The sequence below is a fragment of the Anomaloglossus baeobatrachus genome, chromosome 4, assembly GCF_048569485.1.
Source record: "Anomaloglossus baeobatrachus isolate aAnoBae1 chromosome 4, aAnoBae1.hap1, whole genome shotgun sequence".
In the NCBI taxonomy this organism is placed as follows: Eukaryota; Metazoa; Chordata; class Amphibia; order Anura; family Aromobatidae; genus Anomaloglossus; species Anomaloglossus baeobatrachus.
In genome coordinates, this window is record NC_134356.1 from 298,620,065 (window position 1) to 298,647,892 (window position 27,828).

At 42.0% G+C, this 27,828-nt stretch overlaps 1 protein-coding gene across 4 annotated transcripts in view; it reads left to right on the forward strand.

Moving 5' to 3' along the window:
* SYT1 (synaptotagmin 1) overlaps window positions 1–27,828 on the forward strand; it is a 926,220-nt gene that overhangs the window by 806,968 nt on the left and 91,424 nt on the right. For all 4 annotated transcript variants that reach the window (XM_075344934.1, XM_075344933.1, XM_075344935.1 and 1 more), the window contains one exon: window positions 3,070–3,187. In XM_075344934.1, coding sequence (XP_075201049.1) covers window positions 3,070–3,187 — 118 coding nt within the window. The remainder of the gene's footprint in view (window positions 1–3,069; window positions 3,188–27,828) is intronic.

A 27,828-nucleotide genomic window follows, 5' to 3' on the forward strand; every position in this document is an offset into this window, starting at 1 on the left:
CAAAATATGTTATTATTGCCCATCTGGTAGGGAAACTTGAAGGCCTAATTAAACAAACTTCTAAGCAATAAAGTGTTCTAATAAATAAAGTTCTAAGTTATTTTAAATATATATTATATTTGCAAATGACATGACTATTATTTCAATTATTATTTTAATTTTTAAGTTAATTATTTGTTGATTTCATAAAAAAACACAATAATGTAATTTATTACAATAATCATCATGCTAAAGGATATTCTGCAGTTTGTGCTTTATGGCCTGATGTAGTTCTTTATAACCTCGGAGTCGGTGATACAGAACCCATAGCAATCTCTAGTCTTCAGCTCTCATGTATTTGCCTCAAACTATTACTGAAAGGATATTCTGATGAAATATTGTAAATATGGAGAGTCTTTGTGGCTGCCTAGGCTTGGCTTACAATGTCATATCAGAAATGTGAAATGTTTCTTATGTCACCTATCCAAATCTAATAGAAGCTCAAGCTCAGATTGCTGACGAATGGAATACTTCTTAAATTAAAATCACTACATAACGGAAATACCAGTTTTGCTGACCGTGTATTTGTCAGAATCATTTTATATTCTTTAATAGTTTATATGCCCTGTGTGTGGAAGGAAAAATATTTCTTTATTGATAAGACATATTCAGTCTATGGGGATATTTCTTTGACATAACATTTTGGTATATATTTTAATATATTTATATTTGGCTAATTTATGATAAATTCTAGGGATGATTGAATATCGCAAATATTCGGCAATATTTGGCTTCGCGAATATCCGACAAATGAGTCATCGCTATAGGAATATTCGATGCGCAATGTAAGTCTATGGGGAGCCTGAATAGTTGCAATTCGGCAACTATTCGGGTTTCCCATAGACTTACATTGCACATCGAATATTCGCAAATAGTCGAATAGTGGCGACCTATTCGGCGACTATGGGCGTTGCCGAATATTTGAGGTATTCGATCATCCCTAATAAATTCATGATACACTGTTATTATTTGAGTAGTGTATTATCTACACAAGGGCTAACTTGATATACTGTTTTAGTTGTTGATTAGTTTAGGCAGCAGCCAAGTATTTTATCATATGTCAGTATACTTTCTACTCTCTTTTCTTTTCTGATATAGACTTTGATTTTCTATCCCTACTTTCCAGCACTTTTTAAATGTTTACAAATATAGGGTATAGGAAAATCCTACATGAAGAAATGATAATGTACAGATGGAAGATAGAAACTTTAGGCTTTGCAAGCAAAGCCAAGGTTGTTGATAGAACCTCTTTGTTCATCATTCTTTGGTTTTGGCAATTCCTGCTTGTTGGAACGGTCTCTTGACAGCATAGAAATCATATCATACGATGATCACAAAAAGTCCCCATGTTGGGATCACTAGCAAACAACTGTTGTATGTGGATGAGCCTGGTAGCAAGTGTATACTGTTCCCGATGCACCACCACATCCAAAATAGAGCATTTCATAGGGGCATTTAAATCAATGACTTTATTATATAATGCAGTGAAGGACACGTTTTCTGCAGTTAACTATTACCAGTCACTTACTCAAAAAAGATAAATGCATTGTAAAAATCCCTGAGCGCTCCTGATTCTGCTACTTTTTTCAGTTTTATGTAGCCTTGGTCAATTGTAGAGATATTCACATTTGCTGCTTTTGGAGCTCAGTATGTGAAATCTCTGCTTGTAGTTTAACTTAACATTTGGGGCATATACTTTTACCCCTTCCCTATCAGACGCTGCCAATCACAGCTTGGCAGTATTGGAGACTGCTAGATCGCTAGATCATGTACCAAACTGTGATTGGCAGCTTCTGCGGGGAGGGGTGAAAGTGCACACCCATAGAGAAGACTCTGAGATGGCCAGACTGCCGAGTTGTGATTGGCAGCATCTGGGAAGGAGGCGTGAAAGTACACACCCCAGAGAAGACTGTCAGACAGCAGACCACTGGCAGAGTCTGGGAGTTGTGCCAAAATTCTGTTACTTTTGGCAATATCATATAAGTTTCAGGGAGTTCTGCCAAATGAGGATGAGATAGAAAAGCACTGGATGTAATGAGGCACTGTAATGCCTTCTTGCCAAATTCACCAGTAGTGACCAAAAACTGTAGTAGCATTTTCGGTGAGGTGCAAGGAGATACATGTAATTGAGAAAATGTGCAGAATTTTTGAGTGGTGTGCCCCTATTAATGAATTTGGTGCATCCTACTTCAAAACAGCCCTTCATTAAGATTGACATGTGTAACGAAAGTCTCAGTGTATCGGGTCTTAGGTGTAAATTTGTCTGCAATACTAGACACCACCCTTAAGTAAGCTATTAAAGGGAATCTGTCACCAGGTTCTTGCTACTCCATCTGAGAGCAGCATGATGTAGAGACAGAGACCCTGATTCCAACTATGTATAACTTACTGGGCTGTCTGCTGTCATTTTGATAAAATCAATGTTTTCTCTTCTGCAGAGCTTGCAGTTATACAGAGCTCATGAATATACTGGACTACCTAGCAGCACGCCAAGGAGTCCTGTAATGATAATCTACTGCTGATTAAAGAGTGATTTTATCAAAACTACACTAAGCAGCCCAGTAAGTGACAACACTGGAATCAGGATCTCTGCCCCTACATTATGCTGCTCTCAGATTAGGTGGCAAAAACCTGGTGACAGATTCCCTTGAAGGCTCATTTGCTTTTCTTGGTTTGGTTTATATTTTTAAACATTTTAATAGATATTTCCAAAAATAGTTAAATATTTCTTTGTCGTTCCTTAGCTCAAAACAGGTTGTAGGTTTTTATAATTAGTGGATATACTGAATACTGGGGAACAGTCCAGCCTTTTCTTTTTGTATGAATCAAACAAAGTAAACTAAAGGGTGAAATAATGTATTACCTGATCTGTAAGCAGTATAACAATTAATGTAATGATGTCAAAACCTTCCTAATGCCTAATTACTCCATGTCATTGCATTGTTTCCTAGCTATGGTACATATTAGTGCTATAAATCTGCATAAATACAAACATATTTGGCTGATTTATTGCTTGAATTGTTTTTACAGCAAGAGAAACTTGGTGACATCTGCTTCTCCCTCCGCTATGTACCCACGGCTGGCAAACTAACAGTTGTTATTCTTGAAGCAAAAAACCTAAAGAAGATGGATGTCGGTGGCTTATCAGGTAAGTGACGAATAGATAAAGCACGTACGAGTAAATGTGCATGCTTTCATTTTTAGAAGTGTATTGAATATTAATACATTTAATTGTTAAACCTCTATTGTGTAGCTTCCTACAAGAATATATTAGGGAAAGATGAAAACATCCACTAATAGGATGATCTTATTTTTTTCCCGAATCACTCCATTTTAGCCACCAGAGCATTTAAAAAATAGCATTGAGGTTTCTCAAGTTGATCATCCAGTGCATCAGCTGAAAAGAGGCTCTGATATATTGCATTCACCAAAGCAATGGGAAGTAAAATAAGAAAATACAACCTCAAGGTTCACGGACAGCAATGCCGACCTGGTTTCATCTACTCAGATTCAAACGCTGTTCTCATCGCATAGTCTCCTCTGGACCCCATCGTAATTAGATATATTGCTGCTGTTATTGCTTTTTGCTAGTTATTCATGGATTCATAAATCAAGCTGTGTATATTTTCATGAAAGTAGCAAAAAACCTCAAAAGGAGCATAAAATAATACTGTAACCGTTTTTGAAATATATCTAAGTAGCATATTCCATTTGGGTGGGATCAAAAGGTGATAATATGATGGAAACAAGATATGAAGCACGTTATGATCAAACTGTATAAGTTCAACTGCCATTTTATGGCAACATCTTTTAAGAAGGTTCCTATTGCAGTTGGTGTACATCGATTTGCAAGACTAAAGGGGGCTTTACACGCAACGACATCGCTAAGGAGATGTCGTTGGGGTCACGTAATTCGTGACGCACATCCGGCCTCATTAGCGTCGTCATTGCTTGTAACACATACGAGCGACCACTAACGATGTAAAATACTCACCAAATCGTTGATCGCTGACACGTCATCCATTTCCCAAATATCATCCTTGTTCTGGACGCAGGTTGTTCGTCGTTCCTGAGGCAGCACACATCGCTACGTGTGACACCCCAGGAACAACAAACAACACCGTACCTGCGTCCTCTGGCAATGAGGTGGGTGGGACTTTCCTGCGGCTGCTCTCCGCCCCTCTGCTTCAATTTGATGCCTGCCATGTGACGTCGCTGTGACGCCGCACGGACCGCCCCATTAGAAAGAAGGCTGTTCGCCGGCCACAGCGACTTCATTAGGAAGGTAAGTATGTGTGACGGATAGCAGCAAGTTTGTCCGCCACAGGCAACGATTTCCCCGTGATGCACAAACGATGGGGGCGGGTGCAAACGCTAGTGACATCGCTAGCGATATCGCAGTGTGTAAAGCCCCCTTAAGTCTATCATCTATATCAGTAATCTGTGGCCGGTACAGCTCGATCAGAGCCCTGAGAACTAGCTCGTACTTCCCAACATGGCTCTTCTCTTGATTAGGCCTTAGAAGATACCATCAATTTGGCGTGCTACCATAACTTGGCCCCTCAGGCCATCAAATCAAGAGAATAGTCATGGATGCTGGGATGTAGGGTGCTAGTAAGTGTCCACAGATTACTGACATGACAATAGATTGAGTCGTGTGAATTGATTTTCACCAACTCTAGTCCAGTCCATCAAATCAAAAGAAGAGGCATAGGATGCAGAGTCTCCGGTCAGGGTGCACAGATTACTAACATGGCTAATAGGTTGAGTCCTGTGAATCAATTTTCACCAACTCTAGTCGAGTCCATCAACTCAAAATCAGAGTCATAGATGCTGGAATATAGGGCTCCCAGTCAGTGTCCACAGATTACTGACATGGCTAATAGATTGAGTGCTGTGAATTGATTTGCACCAACTGTAGTCCAGTTCATCAAATCAAAAGAAGAGACATAGGTGCTGGGATGTAGGGCTCCTGGTCAGTGTCCACAGATTACTGACGTGGCTAATAGATTGAGTGCTGTGAATTGATTTGCACCAACTGTAGTCCAGTTCATCAAATCAAAAGAAGAGACATAGGTGCTGGGATGTAGGGCTCCTGGTCAGTGTCCACAGATTACTGAAGTGGCTAATAGATTGAGTCCTGTGAATCGATTTGCACCAACTCTAGTCCAGTCCTTACTCTATTAGGCTGAGGCTTCACACAGACTCCCTACAGTGAAATCCCCTGACTCCATCCATAGAGCCATAGCTGCTGACCAAGCAAACACATAAGTTACATGCAGCCCAGTGCACACATGTTAATGGGAAACCCATTCCACTAAATGTTCACATATAGCCCCAAGGTGGTGCAGCACTGCAGATTACCTGCCACTACTGCAACACACCATCCACAAAGAAAGCATCCCAACAACCCCTGCTGCCAGGCTAAGCTATATTGGCACTTTATAGGCATAGCACTTCAGCAACTGATTCCACCACACAGCACCATCACTAATTGAATAGATCAAAAAAGTTCTTCTTTCATTTTATTCTCAATGATTACAATATACAAAGTTTTATAGAACTTTTAAAAAGCTATTCTCTTGGCTTATTGACATAATTATACATGTGAAAATTGACATCTATTTTGAAAATATGATCTCTATAGCTCTCTGTGGGGAAATCAATGCCCATATGCATTTTTTACCATTTATTTCTATTGAAACTCCAAAAACATAACATAGAATGCCTGGCCATCTTGTCAGCAACAGGGCACAAGAGCCTTAGCCATGAGACTTGCATCTATTCTGCTCACATGTATAAATGCCCCATAGAGAACACTCCATAATTATAGTTTACTATAAGATTATAACATATTCTGTATTAAAATTGATAACATTTAGTAGGCAGGTTATTAATATTCTAATTATTTACAGCAACCTGTATACAGTCTATTTTTCACTATAATGTCGGTTTATGTTATCAAGGTATACCTATTACAGTTCTATTTAGTGACTTATTTTTATTTGTCTTTTTAATGATAAGCATTAACCATGAGTAATTATATGTAATGTTTATATGAGGGGCTGCTGGTAAGTCTTTGGCTTTACCCAGATAGAAACGAGATAGGATGATGAAACTTTACATTTATTCCATATACTCTCCACTGATGTCAACACACTTCTTACATCAGTATTCCAAGTTCTGTGCCTAGCGAAAAGAAGGATTTCGGTTGTGCCTCAAACCAGGCATCCATTGTAGCCATGGCATCAGAAATGGTGTGAAATGTGAGGTGTTTCTTTAGGTTTGGAAACAGATGATAGTAGGAGGGAGCTAGATCTGGTGAATGAGGTGGGTGGTCAACCAGCAGGAAGCCTGGCTCTGCCAGTTTTGCTGTGGTCACTTATGCAGTGTGAGTGGAGGCGTTGTCTTGCAGGAACAAGATTCCTTTGGACAGCTTGCCGCACCTTTTGGCCTTCATAGCTGCCTTCAATTGGTCCAAAAGTTCAATGTAATACTTTGCATTGATGGTGGAACCCTTTTGAAGGTAGTCCACAAGCAGCATGCTCTCATTATGCCAGAACACAGACGCCATCACCTTAGTGGCTGATTTTTGCACCCTGACCGTCTTTGGATGAGGAGAACCACTGTGCCTCCACTCTTTTGACTGCTCCTTGTTTTCAGGGTCATACAATTAAATCCAGGTCTCATCCATAGTGACCAGTTGATCCAGGAAGATAAGATCTTATCAGTCCGAAAACGCTGACAAATGGATAGGGAAGTTTTCACTCGCATGCTTCTCTAATATGTTGTCAAACATTTTCGGACCCATTTTGCAGATAGCTTCCTCATGTCCAAATGTTCATGGATAATGATACAAATACGTTCACGGGAAATCCCCATGATATCTGCTATTGCTTTAGCAAAAATTCGTTGATTCTCCACTATGAGGTTGTGCACAGCATTGATGATCTTCAGAACAACAACCACTCTTGGTTGTCCAGGAAGTTCATCATCATTGGGTGTTGAAGTGGCCCGTTTTAAATTTGGCAATCCAGTTCTTAACTGTGGAATATGAAGGGCATTGATCCCCCAATGTCTGCGACATATCACCATGAATATCCTTCCCAGACTTTCATTGCAGAAACAAGAATTTTATCACTCCTCTGCTCTCAGTTACTGTGAATATCGCATTAGACTCCGCCATTTTGCTTTCCCGCTTGCGTAGAACACTGTTGCCATAAACAACAAACACAAAATTTTGAAAACATGTATTAGACACATAAGGCTTTCATGCGATGTAACATTCGTTACCATACAAACAAAAAAGATCACAAAGCCAAAGACTTATCAGCAGCCTCTCGTATATAATGTACAATTATACCCATTTTTCTACTTCCTCTTTTTCACATGAAAAAAAATTGTTTGTTTGTTTGTTTGTTTCTTTTTCACATGGACATTTTCTGATGAGATATTCCCTTTAAATGGATATCGCTGAACATTTATAGTCTTTGAGAATCTGAGTTATACCATGCAATCTGTTCGACAAGCACAGAACATGTTAATTTTCAGTATGATATGCCCATAATATATAATATATCCATAAATGCCAACTCCACACGTCCACACTTTCTTTTATGCTCACACCAGCCAGCCATCTACTGCTATCCTTACACATACATTACCATTTTATATACTTCTTGTGAATGTTTTTGTAAACTACTTCTGGAATAGCAACTGCAGAAATATGGTTCCCCATCTGCTGTTAAAATAATTTGTGCTTCAGGGAATACTTTAAAATGCTTAATATTAGCATGCAAATAAGCGTACATATCTTATGGCTTTATTGGTCTTTCTTAAGAAATGTATCCATGAAAACAATTTGTAATCAGCTTCTATTTATACACTTTGTATTAACCTTTAGCAAAACAAGCAAGATTTGCATTCATGGATTAATTTGGAATCCAAATTATGTGTTTTGTTATTTAATTTATTGCTGGTTATTTTTTTACAGAGTTTTAATATGGGTGTAAGATTTTATGCATGTGAACACTTAGTGGTGTTTTGTTGGATTTAGGTGAGTTATATCGTTGTTTTAAATTTGTGTAGCTGCATGAGAAGCAATTATGAGTAGAAACTGCATGGTGCAGGAGTAGTAATTAACCATCTCTGCCTTTTCTATTAGAGGGGCTTTCGAATTGTAGATGCAGACGCTCCACTTAGTTGCAGACTCATATATGAACTGCTTTGGTATTTTAGAACCTATTGTGGCAACAGGACACACCATAAAAGATTCATTGTAGGACGATCAGTCTGGAAAAGGGAACTGCCTTAAACAGCAACCCGTTTCATAAGGTTTTCCAAATAAACATAACATTTTTTATTTTTACTATTCTAAATCCTTTTAATAATATAATGGCTCTTTCAGACAAACGTATTGTATGAACGTGGGCTTTGTAAGTAACAATAGCACTGACCCATGTATTTCAGTATGGTTGTATAAATTTAGACACCATTCTTTTCACATGAATAGTGCGTCCATGTGGAAAAAGTTGCAGCATGCACTATTCTCTTCTGTTTATTGGATAAAACTTGCCCATTCAAATCTATGGGTGCACAAAATAGAATCGGATTGCATCTGATATTTACAAATACATTGGCATTGTTAACATAGGGAACTGTTTTTTATTATGTTTATGTAAAAGGTACATGCTAACAATGTTTTTTGTATTGCTTTTTTGACTCAGCGTATTTTTGCTTTGTGAAATACACAGCGTTTTACAGTTCCAGCAAAGTGGATGGGATTTGTAGAAATCTAATGTCCACTGTGCTTCTTTTTCACGCTGCGTAAACGCACCACTGGCGCATTTTGTATCCAATCCATAGCATGTCGATTTATCTCGCGGGTACGCTGAGTCTTCTGTGACTTGAATTAGATATAGAAAATATGCAGGTGAAAAATGCACATGCATTTTCAATGCGTTTTCACAGCAGAAATATAAAAAAAGCATGTAATTTGCACCTAAAATGTTAAAAACAAAGCAGTTTTAATTAAAGCATGACACACCAAACAGGGGCAAAAAAATCAGTGTCAAAAACGCAATAAAAATGCATGTAGAAAAACACAAACAAAAAGGCAATGAAAAGACACAAGTAAACTCAGGTGGAGAAATTCTGCAGCCTCAAAACCTTGAAACGTAGCACTAAAATGTTGATGTATAAATACGAATGTCCCATGCAAGTAAAATATGGATTCACTGATAATAATAATAATTTATTCATTTATACAGCGCTATTAATTCCACAGCACTTTACACACATTGGCAACACTGTCCCCATTGGGGCTCACAATCTAAGGTCCCTAACTGTATGTTTTTGGAGTGTGGGAGGAAACCCACGCAAACACGGGGAGAACATACAAACTCCTTGCAGATGGTGTCCTTGGTGGGAATTGAACCCAGGACCCCAGCGCTGCAAGATGCAGTGCTAATCACTGAGCCACCGTGCCGCCCTCATGGCCCAAGAATGACAATATGGACGTTTTTTCATATGCTAGTCTGACTCTGTTTGGAGGCTAGATTCAATTTTTTCCACGCAGTCCATTGGTCCAAGTGGAAAATCGGCCATGGTGAACACAGATAGCAAGTGTGAAAAAGTATTTACCCCCTGTAAACTTTTCCACAGTTTTTTCCACATTACACCCACAAGCTTAAATATGTTGTGTTTGGATTTTAGGTGCTATACCAAGACTAATTCGCAAGTATTTGTGAAGTGTAAAGAAAATGATACATGGCTTTATAAATATTTTTAAAATATAAATCTAAAATTGGGAGAAAACTGGGACTTGCATTTACATTCAGCCCCTTGACTCAATACTTCGTAGGGTTACCTTTCACTACAATTACTGCTGCAAGTCTTTTGGGGTATGTCTCTGCCAGCTTTGCACATCTAGAGACTGAAATGTTTGACCATTCTTCTTTGCAGAATAGCTGTAGTGCAGGAAGATTGGATAGAGGCATCTGTGAACAAAAATTTTCAAATCTTGCCACAGATTTTCAATGCGATTTAGGTCTGAACGTTGTCTCAGCTATTTAAACACATGAGTCCGCTTTGATCTAAACCATGCCTTATAGCTCTGGCAGTATATTTAGGATCATTGTCCTGTCGGAAGGTGAACCTACACCCCAATCTCAAATCTTTGTAGCTTCTATTTACCTCCATGCATATTTCCATCAACTCTGAACGACTTTTCAGACTCTGGTGAAGAATAGCATTCCCACAACATGATGCTTCCACCACCACCCTGTTTGACCAAGGGGATGGTGTTTTCGGGATCATATGCAGTGTTGGTTTTCCACATACAGAGCGTTTTGCATTTAGCCCAAGAAACTCCACTTTGGTCTCATTTGACCAGAGCATCTTCTTCCACATGCTAGCTGTGTCCTGTAGATGGTATGTGGAAGAAGGTGGAAAACGTTCAGCCTCTAGATGAGCAAAGCTGGCAAAGACATACTCCAAAAGACTTGCATCAGTAATTGCAATGAAAGGGGTCTTACAAAGTATTGGCTCGGAAGCTGAATACAAATGCATGTCACAATTTTCAAATTTATATATTTAAAATATTTAGAAAACCATATATAAAATTAAGGTGTTTAGTGCACAAATTGGCTAATTCATGTGAGCCCACCATCTATGTCAAGGTGTACCTTAAAATAACATTAATCCATTCTAAATTTCATATGTTTAATGTTCTGTGTATACAGAGTGCTGCTATGGCCTTTGGTTTGCATAGTATGCAGTCACATCAGCTTTTATCTGTTGATACTTGCTTTATTTGGTCATTCTGGTCAGTTTTTTGTAGTATATTATTGGAGGTGGTGACTGTCTCCATATTTGAGTAAGCACCCCTCCCATCAGACTAAGGCTATTTTTAATAAGTGTTCGATCCTACCTTATACAGGTGACATATACGTTTGTACCATGTTAACCAGTAGATAGAAAAAAAATGTTTAAAAAACTATTTTTTTAGATCCTTCCTGTTCCTTAAATTTGTAGGCATTAAACACGAGAGAGGCATGTTTGATAAATATTAGATTTAGGGTCCAATCAAAAAAAGGTAAGCCCTAAATTACAGATTACAAGTAAGAAACCCCGAAGATTGATCCTTATTTTACTCCTCCAAAGTAGTCTTCTATCAGTTTCTAACTATTGACTTTGATCGGTTTCTGGAAGAAATGTTGATTCAGTTTGTTGACCTTTCCATAAAGGCTGACCCTCTGGATATGTTACGGTTTGAAGACTGATGTATAATTTAAAAGTTATAAGAATACACATTTCATTGTACATTGTATTTGATATTATTAAATATTCCATCTCAGTTTTTTATTTTTTATGGATCCGTGTAGCGTTGTCTAAGTACTCCTGTGCAGGCTGAGAGCTCACATGTAATAAGATAAGTCTGCAGTCATAAAAGAAACACTCAAAGTTCAGCTAATTCTGTCTTAGAGATTTATATTGCAGAATCTAAGAGGTCTCTTGGTGTGATTTTGGCATCCTGGTGAGAAAAGTATAAAGAAATTGTTTGGCCTGTATCACACAAATTATCAGAGCTTTTAGAACATGTTTCAGCAGATTATGCTAGCCTTACAAGAGAAAACTCTACATCCGACAGAAGGCCAGTATGCTTGCTGTTTACATTGGAGTTTGCTTGCTCTTGGGCATTCAAGTAACGCTCTACATGTTTGCAGTTATCTGTTTACTTCATTATTTACAGTATGGGCAAATCCAAATGCTAATAGTTTCAGTAAAGAAATAATATCCTGACCCTACTGTGCAGTTACCTGAGCTTCATGGTGCACATGTCTTTTCTAAGTCCTATCCGAGAATTCCCCGGAGCCCTTTTCTTGCTCTGGCATTTATCCATTTCTGAATTATCCCTGGCAATAGGCATGTTGTCTGAAAGAACAGATTGGCGCTTCAGTGTACGATCTAAAACTCTCTTACATTGCCATGAAATCTTCTTTAAATATAAAGCACCCCTGGGAAATATACATTTTTGTTTCACAGCAGGCTGAGCTGACATGTGTAATGGAAATATGACACTTTTTATGCAAATCGATGCCTTTGTACAAGCTAATATTTATCTCCAGTATAGCACTTAGCAAGTAGGCAAAAGCAAATAGGATGTCAGAGATGTGGCGGACCAGATGGTTGGCATTCTGTCACGGGGCATGTGAGATCTGATAGGCTTGACCTCTGATCTCCATGTAGTGGCTGAACAGCTTCTCATTCTCTGAAGTCCAGGTGACATTTAGATTTTGATTTATTTCACCAGCTTCGCAATCCTCCTAAGTAAATTAACACAGAAATACTTTTTTCTTTTTACCTTACCCAAAATTAATTTGGTATCATTCAAGTCTAACCCTTACTGCTTTACTTAGAATTTATGAGCTGCCAATTCTACGTGTGCAGTCGTTTACATTCCTAAAGATTATTGATGAGCGTATTCTCAACCTGAGGGCAACAACAAAAAATAAACTTCCAATGACTAAAAAAGCCCATAACGGCAAGAATGTTTTCTTTCATCAAATTAAAAAGACATTTGAGTCTTAAGAGTTCCAAGACATTTGCTAAAAAGAAAGAAAACGAAAACAGTATTTGCCTTTTTGGGGATTTAATCGTGGGAACATACTCACAAAATGCCCAAAAAACACACAAAGGATGGATACAAAGAATAACATTTTCAGATTCTTCATTTATTAAAAATAAGCTCTCGAAAATGGAGCCAAAAAATGCTGTAAACACTTTCTGTGACTGTATTCATAAGCATAGTCCCCTGACTATGTATTTTGTCTCAGATTACTCAAGTTTTCAGCTCAAAACTGTATTGGCATCATGCTGAAAGCAACCCCAAGGGAAAGCAACTTGTCACAGTTAAGCGATGCTATTATATTCCATTATCAACCAGATTTCTAAAAACATGGAGAAAAGCATTTATTGCTTCTGCCCAATGCTAGAGAAATTAAACTTCTGGATGAAAGTCATGACCTAGACAAGTTTCCAATTGCATATATGCAAATAAGGTTTTTCAGCAAAAAGATATTTGTCAATATCCCATTACCCGGGTTTTCTAAGAAAAGTATAAGCCTCCATTAACTTTGCTGATGAATTATAAAAGTGTACATTTTAAGCCTAAAAGCAACATAACATTAACTTGTAACAACATTTTTTGTGATGTTCTTATAAATAAAATTATTGTGTAATGCACAGGTAAAGTAGAAATGTAGGATCATTTTTTAAAATTGGGAAAATTAATTCACTTTGAGCTAAAATGCAATTTTCAGAAAACTCTGCATAATAAAGGTCCTTAACAAAATAATAAATAACAAAATAACTATGTATTCAACTGTATGGAAGGATTAGCCAAACTAATGGATTCTCCTGTGACATCACTTCCTGCTCTGTTACTGTAGACTGAAGCGGTATCTCAGACACTTCCTGCTCCTCCCCCTTACATATACGCGGCAAATAATAGTGGTACTGCCGGAAGAACTCTACTCCATGTTCACTCTGCTTTCTTATTAAAGTGCAGAGGGTGGTATCTAAAACGAACTGAGATATTAAATACTGGTAGTTAAAGTTAAAATGGCCATTGTATGATAATTTACCAGTGATCAAAACTCTCTAGAGTTTGTGTGTTATGGCAATTTTACCAGCATTTATTCTTTATTTAAGTACCTAACTAAGGCTAACTGAATTTTTTAATGTGTATGACATGATGTTACATCAATGGAGCTTAATTGGACTTTATCGATATTGGGTGTTCATGATAGTTTTATTAACAGCAAAACGTTGGTCACACATGCATAGACAAAGTGGCGGACATATTATTGGTGCAACTTGTGCAGCCGCAGGAGGTCCAAGAGGCAACGGGCCATTTTCACCACTACAGCAGCAGACATATAGGGCTGCATAAACATGACCTATTGGACTGCAAAAAGCCCATAAGCTGTTCTTACACTGAAGCCATTTTTGGTGTCTATACACTCCTGCATGGAATGGTAAGGGGGCTTTACATGCAGCGACATCGCTATCGATGTCACTTGTGAAAGCACCCGCCCCCGTCATTTGTGCGTTACGGGCAAATCATTGCCCGTGGTGCACAATATCACTCGTACCAGTCACACATACTTACCTTCCTAGCGACGTCGCTGTGGGCGGCGAACAGCCTCTTTTCTAAGGGGGTGGTTCATGCAGCGTCACAGCGATGTCACACGGAAGGTGTCCAATAGAAGCGGAGGGGCGGAGAGCAGCTGCATGAAAGACACGCCCACCTCGTTGCCGGCAGGATGCAGGTACAGTGCTGTTCGTCATTCCAGGGGTGTCACACGTAGCGATGTGTGCTGCCTCAGGAGCGACGAACAACCTGCAACCTGAACCAGCAATGATTTTATTATCAGCAAAACGTTGGTCACACATGTATAGATAAAGTGGCGGACATATTATTGGTGCAACTTGTGCAGCCGCAGGAGGTCCAAGAGGCAACGGGCCATTTTCACCACTACAGCAGCAGACATATAGGGCTGCATAAACATGACCTATTGGACTGCAAAAAGCCCATAAGCTGTTCTTACACTGAAGCCATTTTTGGTGTCTATACACTCCTGCATGGAATGGTAAGGGGGCTTTACATGCAGCGACATCGCTATCGATGTCACTTGTGAAAGCACCCGCCCCCGTCGTTTGTGCGTTACGGGAAAATCATTGCCCGTGGTGCACAATATCACTCGTACCAGTCACACATACTTACCTTCCTAGCGACGTCGCTGTGGGCGGCGAACAGCCTCTTTTCTAAGGGGGTGGTTCATGCAGCGTCACAGCGATGTCACACGGAAGGTGTCCAATAGAAGCGGAGGGGCGGAGAGCAGCTGCATGAAAGACACGCCCACCTCGTTGCCGGCAGGATGCAGGTACAGTGCTGTTCGTCATTCCAGGGGTGTCACACGTAGCGATGTGTGCTGCCTCAGGAGCGACGAACAACCTGCAACCTGAACCAGCAATGATTTTATGGAAATGAACGACATGTCAGCGATCAATGATAAGGTGAGTATTTTTGATCGTTAGCGGTCGCTCATACGTGTCACATGCAACGACGTCGCTAATGAGGTCGGATGTGCGTCACGAATTACGTGACCCCAACGACATCTCGTTAGCAATGTCATTGCGTGTAACGGGGCCTGTAGTTACAGAGGTTAAGAATCCTACAATTCATAGGTTTACTACATATGTCATGGTGGTTTGAAGTAAATATTACCTACTGTGCCAATTTATCATATTGTGTACATTACTCATTGATATTTTATGTACTCATCATTATATGACAATGAATGAAATAACAATAAACTAATTCCTCCTGTTCATTATATTAATATTCAAGTTTTATAAATTAAATTGTCAAACGGCTTTTGTTGAAGAGTAGGCGTAAACCCAGTATATTAAAATTCAGGTTCCATAAAATTCATTTTAACCAGACTATAACACTTTATAAAAAAGTTAATTAGAGTTTTTAATCCTGGCACAGCTCAAATGAAGGATTACAGAGGGTAATGATATGCAAATTACCAGGTAGCTGATAAGACTTTGTGAAAGACCTATACAAATTGTCAGCCAAATCTGAACCACATAGTGCGATGTTAATTATGAGCAAAACACGGATAGTAGACGGCAATCACCCATTGGTACTTATTATCTGCCTTACAATAAAAGCTCCAAGGTCAGCATGGCAATATATGAAAGTTTTATGTAAGCATGAAAGGAAAAGTTTTACTGAATTCACAAGACCTAAACAATTGTTTTTATGCATTTCATTCTAGCCATTGTTTCTACGCATTGTTTCTATACACCTCCTCAGCATTTCTGTTCCACTTCAAGCAGAAAAGAAGCTTAACCCCCTTTTCAATCACCCTGTAATTTTAGAGATGACTCATTCATGATCACATACCTGTCACTCGACTGCTGAATTATGCACATCAGCCAATAACCCTCTGTGACTAGATTGTGGGCAGTAGTTTGTATGAATTCTGAGTCACTTTCTTAAAGTGAAGCTATCATTAGAAAATAGCCAATTTTTTAAATCATATTTTTCTGTTAAATGCTTTTATTTTTATTTTTTTTTCACAATGATTTTTGTTTCTATATTACCGTACCATCAGTATTAAAAATAAAAACTAGGGAGTTTGGTCTTGAGAGCATTTTCTATGTGAATTTTAATGGAATCCCAATATTTTGCTATTTTTGGGCAATGATACCATCCCAACCCCTTGTCCTCTCTTTACTTTATACCAACCTCACGTCCCCATCTCTCCCTCTTTCCTTTCCTTTTCTCTTTCCTTTCATCTGAAAAATACATGTTTATGCTTATTTGTTGTTGCAATTTCATTTCTGTAATATTAAGAAACATCTTAAATAAAGAATTTACAAAAAAAAAATAAAAACTAGAACTCTTGCAATTTTCACACTGGCCACTGGGGCTTTTTTAGACTTTAAAGAGAACCATTGACCAGGATTTTCATATTTAACCTAAAGCCAGTGCTATACAGGCACTATCAGGCTGATTCTCTACATACCTTTAGTGGTCAGCTCGGATGTTTAGGGTTTTCAAATCTATGAAAGGGAAGTTTAAAAATCGTCAGCTACTTGAATGGCATCTGCAACGGAGCAGATAATCTCTGGGCGGGTATTTATATGGATTCCCGCCCCCCTGCCTGTTGTTCTCCCTCTCTCTGTTCTCTATGCTAATTTTACTATTTACCAAGGTGGCGTCAGAGTTGGCGCCTGCGCATAGCACTCATCTCTGGCGTCATTTTTGTGAAGACCATGATACCCCCTGCTATTCTATTCTTGCAGCTGAGAGAGCGGTGCATGCAGAAGTCTCCTGCTCTCGTTATGCACACTTCCACGGTCACAATGAGAGCAGAAGAAGTGAGGGCGCATGCGCCGCTCTCTCAGCTGGAAGAATAGAATAGCAGGGGGTAATACAATATTCACAAACATGGTGCCGGAGATAAGCACTAAGCACAGGCACCAACTCCGATGCCATCTTAGTAAATAGTAAAATTAGAGAACAGAAAGAGGGAGAAACAGGCAGGGGGACGGGAATCCATATGAATGCGCACCCATATATTATCTGCTCCAGCATCTGCCAAATTCTTAAACTTCAGTTTCATGCATTGGAAAACCTATACATCTGAGCTGACCACTATAGGTATGTATAGAATCAGTCTGATAGTGCCAGTATAGCACTGGCTTTAGGTTATATACGAAAATCCTGGTGATTGGTTCCATTTAACTTCCTGTTGCACCAGGAACTAAAATATGGACATTAACCACAATGAACAGACTGTGACCCTATCTTCTGTATTGAAGCAACTAATGGTGGTGTCACACACAGCGAGAACGACAACGACGTCGCTGCTACGTCACCATTTTCTGTGACGTTGCAGCGACGTCCCGTCGCTGTCGCTGTGTGTGACATCCAGCAACGAGCTGGCCCCTGCTGTGAGGTCGCCGCTCGTTGCTGAATGTCCAGCTTTATTTTTTGGTCGTCGCTCTCCCGCTGTGACGCACACATCACTGTGTGTGACAGCGAGAGAGCGACGAAATGAAGCGAGCAGGAGCCGGCGTCTGGCAGCTGTGGTAAGCTGTAACTAAGGTAAACATCGGGTAACCAAGGTGGTTACCCGATATTTACCTTCGTTACCAGCCTCCGCCGCTCTTGCTGCCAGCGCCGGCTCCTGCTCTGTACACATGTAGCTGCAGTACACATCGTGTAATTAACCCGATGTGTACTGTAGCTAGGAGAGCAAGGAGCCAGCGCTAAGCAGTGTGCGCGGCTCCCTGCTCTCTGCACTGTGACATGTAGCTGCAGTACACATCAGGTTAATTAACCCGATGTGTACGGTAGCTAGGAGAGCAAGGAGCCAGCGCTAAGCAGTGTGCGCGGCTCCCTGCTCTCTGCACTGTGACATGTAGCTGCAGTACACATCGGTTTAATTAACCCGATGTGTACGGTAGCTAGGAGAGCAAGGAGCCAGCGCTCAGTGTGCGCGGCTCCCGGCTCTCTACACATGTAGCGACGTTATGATCGCTGCTTTGGCTGCTGTGTTTGACAGCTAAGCAGCGATCATAACAGCGACTTACAAGGTCGCTGCTACGTCACAGAAAATGGTGACGTAACAGCGACGTCGTTGTCGCTGTCGTTTAGTGTGACCCCAGCTTAAGGCTTGTACAAAGGTCACTGTGAAGGGAAGTAGAGCAGGGTCAGGTGTGACATCCTCTATTGTGAGTGTATTGGGATCTTGTGTTATCAGCTGTGTATAGAAGTTTTACTTGTCACTGTAACTTGATCGACCATCAGTACAGTATAACTGCCCATCAATTAATTGTTACTAATCAGTGGTGATTTAAATGCCTGTTTTACACAGGCATACAAAAGTAATCAATACTAGACAGCTCAGCGCACATAGGCTGCCATTGTTCTTGTCAATATGAGTCCTATTTACACTGTACGACGCACTGCAAGAACGATGATTTTTTATGCTGCACAAAAGGTCATTTTACCAAATGGTCAAGAATTTTGCTTGTTCTTCGGGTGACCAGCAGCCCGTTTACATAGCAAGATTATCATGAAACTCATGTTTTTGACAACATTTGTTTAGGATAATCTTGCATGTAAATGCCCCCTTAGCAGTCTTTCTGAAGACTCTTCCTGAAAGGACAAGAAGTATTATGTAAAAAAGATCTCAGTGTTCAGTGTAAAACCTGTAACATCACTAATTTTAATAAAAAAAAACAAAAAAAAAACCACGGTATGAGGATTGAGGAATAAGAACGTGCAGGTTTTTGTTAAATACATGTAACACAAAAATCTGATTTAAATATTAATGTATAAGATATATCACAAAGTTGGTTATTTCATGTCTACTATTGATTTCTGAAATAAAAATTAAAAAAGACGGATACACTGTAAGTCTCATCTTATTAAACCTTCTTCAGTGAGCTTTCTGATTTTGAGGAATTTCTACTAAGGAATTACATTGATTCACCACATTGTAAGCAGTGAGTGACTAAAAACTTTGAACATACATGTTATTATTAACAGACGTCACTTTACTGTACACTTACCCTAAAGGGGCATTTACACAGCACGATTATTGTGAATGAGCATTCTATCCAAGGCTTGTTTTACAGTGATCATGCATTCTAAACATGCTGCTGATCACCTAACAAATGAGCAAAATGCTTTTTTGTTGGGTGAAATGGTCTTTTGGTTTGCACAATTGATGATCGCTCTTGGCAGTGCCCGTCCTTTGTAACCAGGACCGGTGTTGTGAAGAAAAAGAGTAGCATATGGACACTGGATGATTATTACTGATCATTCTATGCGCATCTCAAGTGGGATTGGACTTAAATGACGGATGTGTATCATTCAGTGTAAATGGACCATAAGTCTTAAGGGTGCTTTACATGCTGCGACATCGCTAACGATATATCGTTGGGGTCACGTCGTTAGTGACACACATCCAGCGCCGTTAGCGACATCGCAGCATGTGACACCAAGGAGTGACGATCAACGAGCACAAAAACCTCAAAAATCTTTGATCATTGACATGTCGCTCCTTTTCATAATATTGTTGGTGGTGCATGCCGCTGGTTGTTCGATGTTCCTGCGGCATCACACAACACTATGTGTGACGCCGCAAGAACGACAAACATCTCCTTACCTGCGTCCACCGGCAATGAGGAAGGAAGAGGTGGGCGGCATGTTCCGGCCGCTCATCTCCGCCCCTTTTCTGCTATTGGGCAGCGTCTTAGTGACGCTGCAGTGACGTAGCTATGATGCCGAATGCACGTCCCCCTTTAAGGAGGGTCACAGCGACGTTGCTGAAAAGGTATGTGCGTGTGACGCTGCCACAACGATAATGTTCGCTACGGCAGCGATCACCAAATGTTGCACGAATGACGGGGGGCAGGTGCTATCACGCACAACATCGCTAGCTATCGCTAGCAATGTCGCAGCATGTAAAGCACCCTTTAATTGTGGAGAACATACACCAAGACTGGTACTATGTATGGATGACTTATTTTCCTTATATGAGCTAATAAGTAATTCAAATATTGTTAGAAAGAAACCATGCATTTTTTAAGAGTAAGGCATTTGAGGGAAACTTACAACTAAAACGATAAATTGAGAGGGCTTAAAATTTGAACTCAAGTGTATAGAACATTTCAAGTGTAAACCAAGGAATAGAAACCAATGGCTCAGAAAATAGGACAAATAATTTAAGGTTCTTTGCCAGGAACGGAATATATAGATCGTGCAGATTCTGCAAAGCTTTGACACAGTTTGAAATGTTCTATTGAAAGAAAGTAATTTCGCTAAGCACAGTACAGACAATAGGTCATTATCCTAAAGCCGATTCAGACAGGCCAGCAAAAACTACCTGCAAAAGTAATCATAGCACAAATAGCTCATTCCATGCATTTTACATGCTGAGCATAATAACAATGTGCACAACTGTGACATATCTACTATTGCAGCAGGAAGGTGCAATACCAGAGAAGTAAATGGATGCAGTAAATGAGTGCATTCATTTTCAGTTATTCTTAAAAGGGTTTTCTGGTTATATTTAAATAAATCCTAATCATTGTATATTTAAAAGTTATACATATCTAATATGCTTTGTTTTTCCATTGCACTCAGTTTTCAAGATCTTGAATTTCTCTCAGTGAGCAAACAGATACAATTAAAGGCTCTTTAGCCCTGGTGAAAAAGTTCAGCTTTGGTCCCCTGCTCAACTGCAGCCAATATTCAGCCACAGGTCAAAGGCTATCAAAAAGGCCGTTATATTCCATCCCCTTACCCCTTAATCTTTATTCCTTAACCTACCCACTCTTTCCTTAGGAATCTGCTGTACGGAAAGATTTTCTTTTTGCTTTAATTCATCTGCTAATGATTCCTTCTATTTCCTGTATTATTTCTCCTTTAAAATTTTATAAAAATATCTGGAACACCAAAAGGCCCCTATAGAGTGGTGAGAGGCAAATCCCCATTCAAAGGGGTCAATGGTGACAATAAGAAAAACAATAAAATCATGTAAAAATGTATATAATTTTTATTTGAAATTATTAAAAATCAATTTTAAATAACAAGGGTATATGTGCAAACAAATTGATTGAGTCAGTTCCCACGAAGCAATACAAAATGGGATGAAAGATATGAGGCCAAGCAGGTTATATAGTAAAAAAGGATAAATTAAGAAAGTATGAGCTATGGTGCAATTTGAATTTTTATAAAAGATACAAAAAATATTATACGTTATTCAAAAATTACAGTATCAAGAATAAATAATCAGAATGCAAATATAAAAGGATATACTATAAATAGTCGCCCAAGTATAAAATATAATAAATTACATATTTACACAATTCAAGTACTGTATAAAATTAAATTGAACTAAATTAAAGTGCCCAGTGCTATGTGTCTAATAGTATTAAGGAGTCTAGGTCTATATCGTATATATATATATATATATACTAGAAAGTGGCCCGATTCTACGCATCGGGTATTCTAGAATTTACGTATTGTGTAGTTAATGTATGATTTTTGTTATATATATAGATATAGATATAGATGTTGTTGTGTGTAGTTACCAAGTGTTTGTGTAGGGCGCTGTACATGTTCTGGGTGTTGTCTGGGTGTGACGGGGGGTGAGAGCGGTGTTGTATGTGTGTTGCGTTGTTTGTGGAGCGCTGTGTGTCTGTAGCGTTGTGTGTGTGTTGCGCGGTTTGTGTGTGTGTGGTGTGTTTTGGGGGGAGGTATGTTTTGTGCAATGTGTGTGTTGTGCGGTATGTGCGTATATTTGTGTGTGCAACGTTGTCTGTGTGTGTGGGTGTCTGTGTAGGGCAGTTGTTTGTGGTTCCCAGTGTGTGTGTGTGGTGTGTTGTGCAGTGCGCGCGCATGTGTGTGTGTGTGTTGGGGGGAGGTGTGCACTTCCCATCGTGCTCCATCCCCCATGCAGCGCACTCCCCATTGTGCTCCATCCCCCATGCAGCGCACTCCCCATCGTGCTCGATCCCCCATGCAGCGCACTCCCCATCGTGCTCCATCCCCTATGCTGTGCACTCCCCATCGTGCTCCATCCCCCATGCTGCGCACTCCCAAACGTGCTCCATCCGCCATGCTGCGCACTCCCAAACGTGCTCCATCCGCCATGCTGCGCACTCCCAAACGTGCTCCATCCGCCATACTCCGCACTCCCCATCGTGCTCCATCCCCCATGCAGCGCACTCCCCATCGTGCTCCATTCCCTATGCTGCGCACCCCCCATCGTGCTCCATCTCCCATGCTGCGCACTCCCAAACGTGCTCCATCCGCCATGCTGCCCACTCTCAAACGTGGTCCATCCGCCATGCTGTGCACTCCCAAACGTGCTCCATCCGCCATACTCCGCACTCCCCATCGTGCTGCATCCCCCATGCTGTGCACTCCCAAATGTGCTCCATCCGCCATGCTGCGCACTCCCAAACGTGCTCCATCCGCCATGCTGCGCACTCCCAAACGTGCTTCATCCGCCATGCTGCGCACTCCCAAACGTGGTCCATCCGCCATGCTGCGCACTCCCAAACGTGCTCCATCCGCCATGCTGCGCACTCCCAAACATACTCCATCCGCCATGCTGCGCATTCCCAAACGTGGTCCATCCGCCATGCTGCGCACTCCCAAACATGCTCCATGCGCCATGCTGCGCACTCCCAAACGTGCTCCATCCTCCATGCTGCACACCCCCCATCGTGCTCCATCCCCCATGCTGCACCAGCATCAGCCTCTCTGCCCGCAGCATCAGCCTCTCTCCTCCCAGCATCAGCCTCTCTACCCGCAGCATCAGCCTCTCTACCCGCAGCATCAGCCTCTCTCATTCCAGCATCAGCCTCTCTGTCCCCAGCATCAGCCTCTCTGTCCCCAGCATCAGCCTCTCTGTCCCCAGCATCAGCCTCTCTCATCCCAGCATCAGCCTCTCTCATCCCAGCATCAGCCTCTCTCATCCCAGCATCAGCCTCTCTGTCCCCAGCATCAGCCTCTCTCATCCCAGCATCAGCTTCCCCCAGCATCAGCCTCTCTCCTCCCAGCATCAGCCTTTTCTGTCCCCAGCTGATGCCTTTTCGGTCCCCAGCATCAGCCTCTCTCCTCCCAGCCTACCCCAGCCTCAGCCTCCCCCAGCATCAGCCTCTCTTCTCTCAGCTTCCCCATCCCAGCCTTCCCCAGGATCAGCCTCTCTCCTCCCAGCCTCCTCCAGCATGCCGTGCCCCTCTGCAGACACTCACAGATCCGATCGCATACACACACACACCCACACACACCCGATCGCATACACTCACACACACCCGATCGCATACACTCACACACACCCGATCGCATACACTCACACACACCCGATCGCATACACTCACGCACACACACATTGACGATATTGCACAAACGCGCTCATACTCACAACATCCGGAGATACCACATGCTTCTGGCCATGTGATCCTCCGGCAGGTCCTGGAAGCTCACAGCACAGTATCGCCGCCGAGAAGCAAGCGATATCCCAGGATGTTGTGAGTATGTGGATGCGATGTGATGTGTGTGTGAGAGTGAGTGTAATCTGATGTGTGTGTGTATGTGTGTGTGTGTGTGCTGTTATGTGTGTGCGTGTGTGTATTTACCGCCGCTGCAGGACCTTGATGCGCTGGTAACTATGCTACCATGGTTACCAGCGCATCTCGTCCCCCGCTCGCACGGGAGCCCACACCATCATACGCTGGCCAGCCCCAGCAATGCGAGGGTATGTGTCGGCTGGGTTGGCGGCGTACGCTGATGTGGGCTCCCAGGGGTACAGTACTCACCTGGTAGTTGTGGCTTCGTGACCTTGTCCATTCAGGGAATGCGTGGGGGGGCGGGGCCAGAGCTAGCGTGCATTGCGTGAGGGAGGCGGGGCGTGGCCGAGTTGCCAATGCCTGCAGGGTGCCGGGGCGAGAGGCCAATCTGTGGGGGGGGCGGAGCCTGGGCGAGCGGCCGGCCAATCCGTGTGGGGGCGCAGCCTGGGCGAGCGGCCAATCCGTGCAGGGGGGGTGGGGCCATGGCGAGCCCAGCGGCCAATCAGATTTGTGTCACCGTAAGGACACAATTTTGGAGCAAGACAGACAGACAGACAGACAGACAGAATAAGGCAATTATATATATAGATATATATACATACAGTATATGTATGCTGTATGTAGTGTAGTGGGAACGGAGGCCTACAAATCTATAGCCCTCACAGCAGGTAATTGTGCAGTATTTGAACGCCACATTCACATGGTTCATTATATTTTTTGATTGCCCACATACATCTTTGCCTATTAATTTTGGAAGGATACACTAGTTTAGTTTATTTAAAATTGATTTTTAATAATTTGAAATAAAAATTATATATATTTTTACATGATTTTATTGTTTTTTTATGTCACCATTAATCCCTTTTTATGGGGATTGCCGCTCACCATTCTACAGGGGCCTTTTTGATAGTCATTTGACAATTGAGTGACATTCATGATTAAGGGATTTTTGAAATATTACAGGTCAAAGACTGCCTGTACCTTTCAGCTTCAAGGCTGGGTTTTTAAAGTAACTAATTAATGAAGGACTAGAAGCCAAGTTAGCATTATTGCGGTGACTACCTTCCTTTTACTAATAGCTACCCCATCTACAAGACATCTACTTATGGCTCCTTTTTACAGACTGTCAGCTCCACATAGACTGCTACTACAGTACCATCACATAGACTTTTCCCACCTCAACAGACTGCCCTCCTCGCTAATGATGCTCCCTCCACACAGACTGCTACTACCATCACATAGACTTTTCCCACCTCCCCAGACTGCCCTCCTCTCTAATGATGCCCCTCCACACAGACTGCTACTACCATCACATAGACTATTCCCATCTTCTCAGACTGCCCTCCTCTAATGATGCCCCCTCCACACAGACTGAAACTATCATCACATAGATGCCCCCTTCACACAAACTGATACTATCATCACATAGACTTTTCCCGCATCCACGTACTGCCCTCCTCTCTAATAATGCTCCCTCCACACAGACTGCTACTACCATCATATTGACTTTTCCCACCTCCACAGACTGCTCTCCTCTCTAATAATGCACCCTCCACACAGACTGCTACTACCATCACATAGACTTTTCCCATATCCACAGACTGCCCTCCTCTTTAATGATGCCCCCTTCACACACACTGCTACTACCATCACAAAGACTTTTCCCACCTCCACAGACTGCCCTCCTCTTTAATGATGCTCCCTCCACACAGACTGCTACTACCATCACAAAGACTTTTCCCACCTCCACAAACTGCCCTCCTCTTTAATGATGCTCCCTCCACACAGACTGCTACTACCATCACATAGACTTTTCCCACCTCCACAGACTGCTCTCCTCTCTAATAATGCACCCTCCACACAGACTGCTACTACCATCACATAGACTATTCCCATCTCCTCAGACTGCCCTCCTCTCTAATGATGCCCCTCCACACAGACTGCTACTATCATCACATATACTTTTCCCGCATCCACGAACTGCCCTCCTCTTTAATAATGCTCCCTCCACACAGACTGCTACTACCATCATATTGACTTTTCCCACCTCCACAGACTGCTCTCCTCTCTAATATTGCACCCTCCACACAGACTGCTACTACCATCACAAAGACTTTTCCCACCTCCACAGACTGCCCTCCTCTTTAATGATGCTCCCTCTACACAGACTGCTACTACCATCACATAGACTTTTCCCACCTCCACAGACTGCTCTCCTCTCTAATAATGCACCCTCCACACAGACTGCTACTACCATCACATAGACTATTTCCATCTCCTCAGACTGCCCTCCTCTCTAATGATGCCCCTCCACACAGACTGCTACTATCATCACATAGACTTTTCCCGCATCCACGTACTGCCCTCCTCTCTAATAATGCTCCCTCCACACAGACTGCTACTACCATCACAAAGACTTTTCCCACCTCCACAGACTGCCCTCCCCTTTAATGATGCTCCCTCTACACAGACTGCTACTACCATCACATAGACTTTTCCCACCTCCACACACTGCTCTCCTCTCTAATAATGCACCCTCCACACAGACTGCTACTACCATCACATAGACTATTCCCATCTCCTCAGACTGCCCTCCTCTCTAATGATGCCCCTCCACACAGACTGCTACTATCATCACATAGACTTTTCCCGCATCCACGTACTGCCCTCCTCTCTAATAATGCTCCCTCCACACAGACTGCTACTACCATCACATAGACTATTCCCATCTCCTCAGACTGCCCTCCTCTCTAATAATGCTCCCTCCACACAGACTGCTACTACCATCACAAAGACTTTTCCCACCTCCAAAGACTGCCCTCCTCTTTAATGATGCCCCCTCCACACAGACTGCTGCTACCATCACATAGACTTTTCCTACCTCCACCGACTGCCCTCCTCTCTAATGGTGCCCCCTCCGCACAGACTGCTACTACATTACATAGACGTTTCCCACCTCCACAGACTGCCCTCCTCTCTAATTATGCCCCCTCCACACAGACTGCTACTACCATCACATAGACTTTTCCCACCTCCCCAGACTGCCCTCCTCTCTAATGATGCCCCTCCACACAGACTGCTACTACTATCACATAGACTATTCCCATCTCCTCAGACTGCCCTCCTCTAATGCTGCCCCCTCCACACAGACTGATACTATCATCACATAGATGCCCCCTTCACACAGACTGCTACTATCATCACATAGACTTTTCCCGCATCCACGTACTGCCCTCCTCTCTAATAATGATCCCTCCACACAGACTGCTACTACCATCATATTGACTTTTCCCACCTCCACAGACTGCTCTCCTCTCTAATAATGCACCCTCCACACAGACTGCTACTACCATCACATAGACTTTTCCCATATCCACAGACTGCCCTCCTCATTAATGATGCCCCCTTCACACACACTGCTACTACCATCACATAGACGTTTCCCACCTCAACAGACTGCCCTCCTCTTTAATGATGCTCCCTCCACACAGACTGCTACTACCATCACATAGAATTTTCCCACCTCCACAGACTGCTCTCCTCTCTAATAATGCACCCTCCACACAGACTGCTACTACCATCACATAGACTTTTCCCATATCCACAGACTGCCCTCCTCTCTAATGATGCCCCTCCACACAGACTGCTACTATCATCACATATATTTTTCCAGCATCCACGAACTGCCCTCCTCTCTAATAATGCTCCCTCCACACAGACTGCTACTACCATTATATTGACTTTTCCCACCTCCACAGACTGCTCTCCTCTCTAATATTGCACCCTCCACACAGACTGCTACTACCATCACATAGACTTTTCCCATATCCACAGACTGCCCTCCTCTTTAATGATGCCCCCTTCACACAGACTGCTGCTACCATCACAAAGACTTTTCCTACCTCCACCAACTGCCCTCCTCTCTAATGGTCCCCCCTCCACACAGACTGCTACTACATCACATAGACGTTTCCCACCTCCACAGACTGCCCTCCTCTCTAATGATGCCCCCTCCACACAGACTGCTACTACCATCACATAGACTTTTCCCACCTCCCCAGACTGCCCTCCTCTCTAATGATGCCCCTCCACACAGACTGCTACTACCATTAC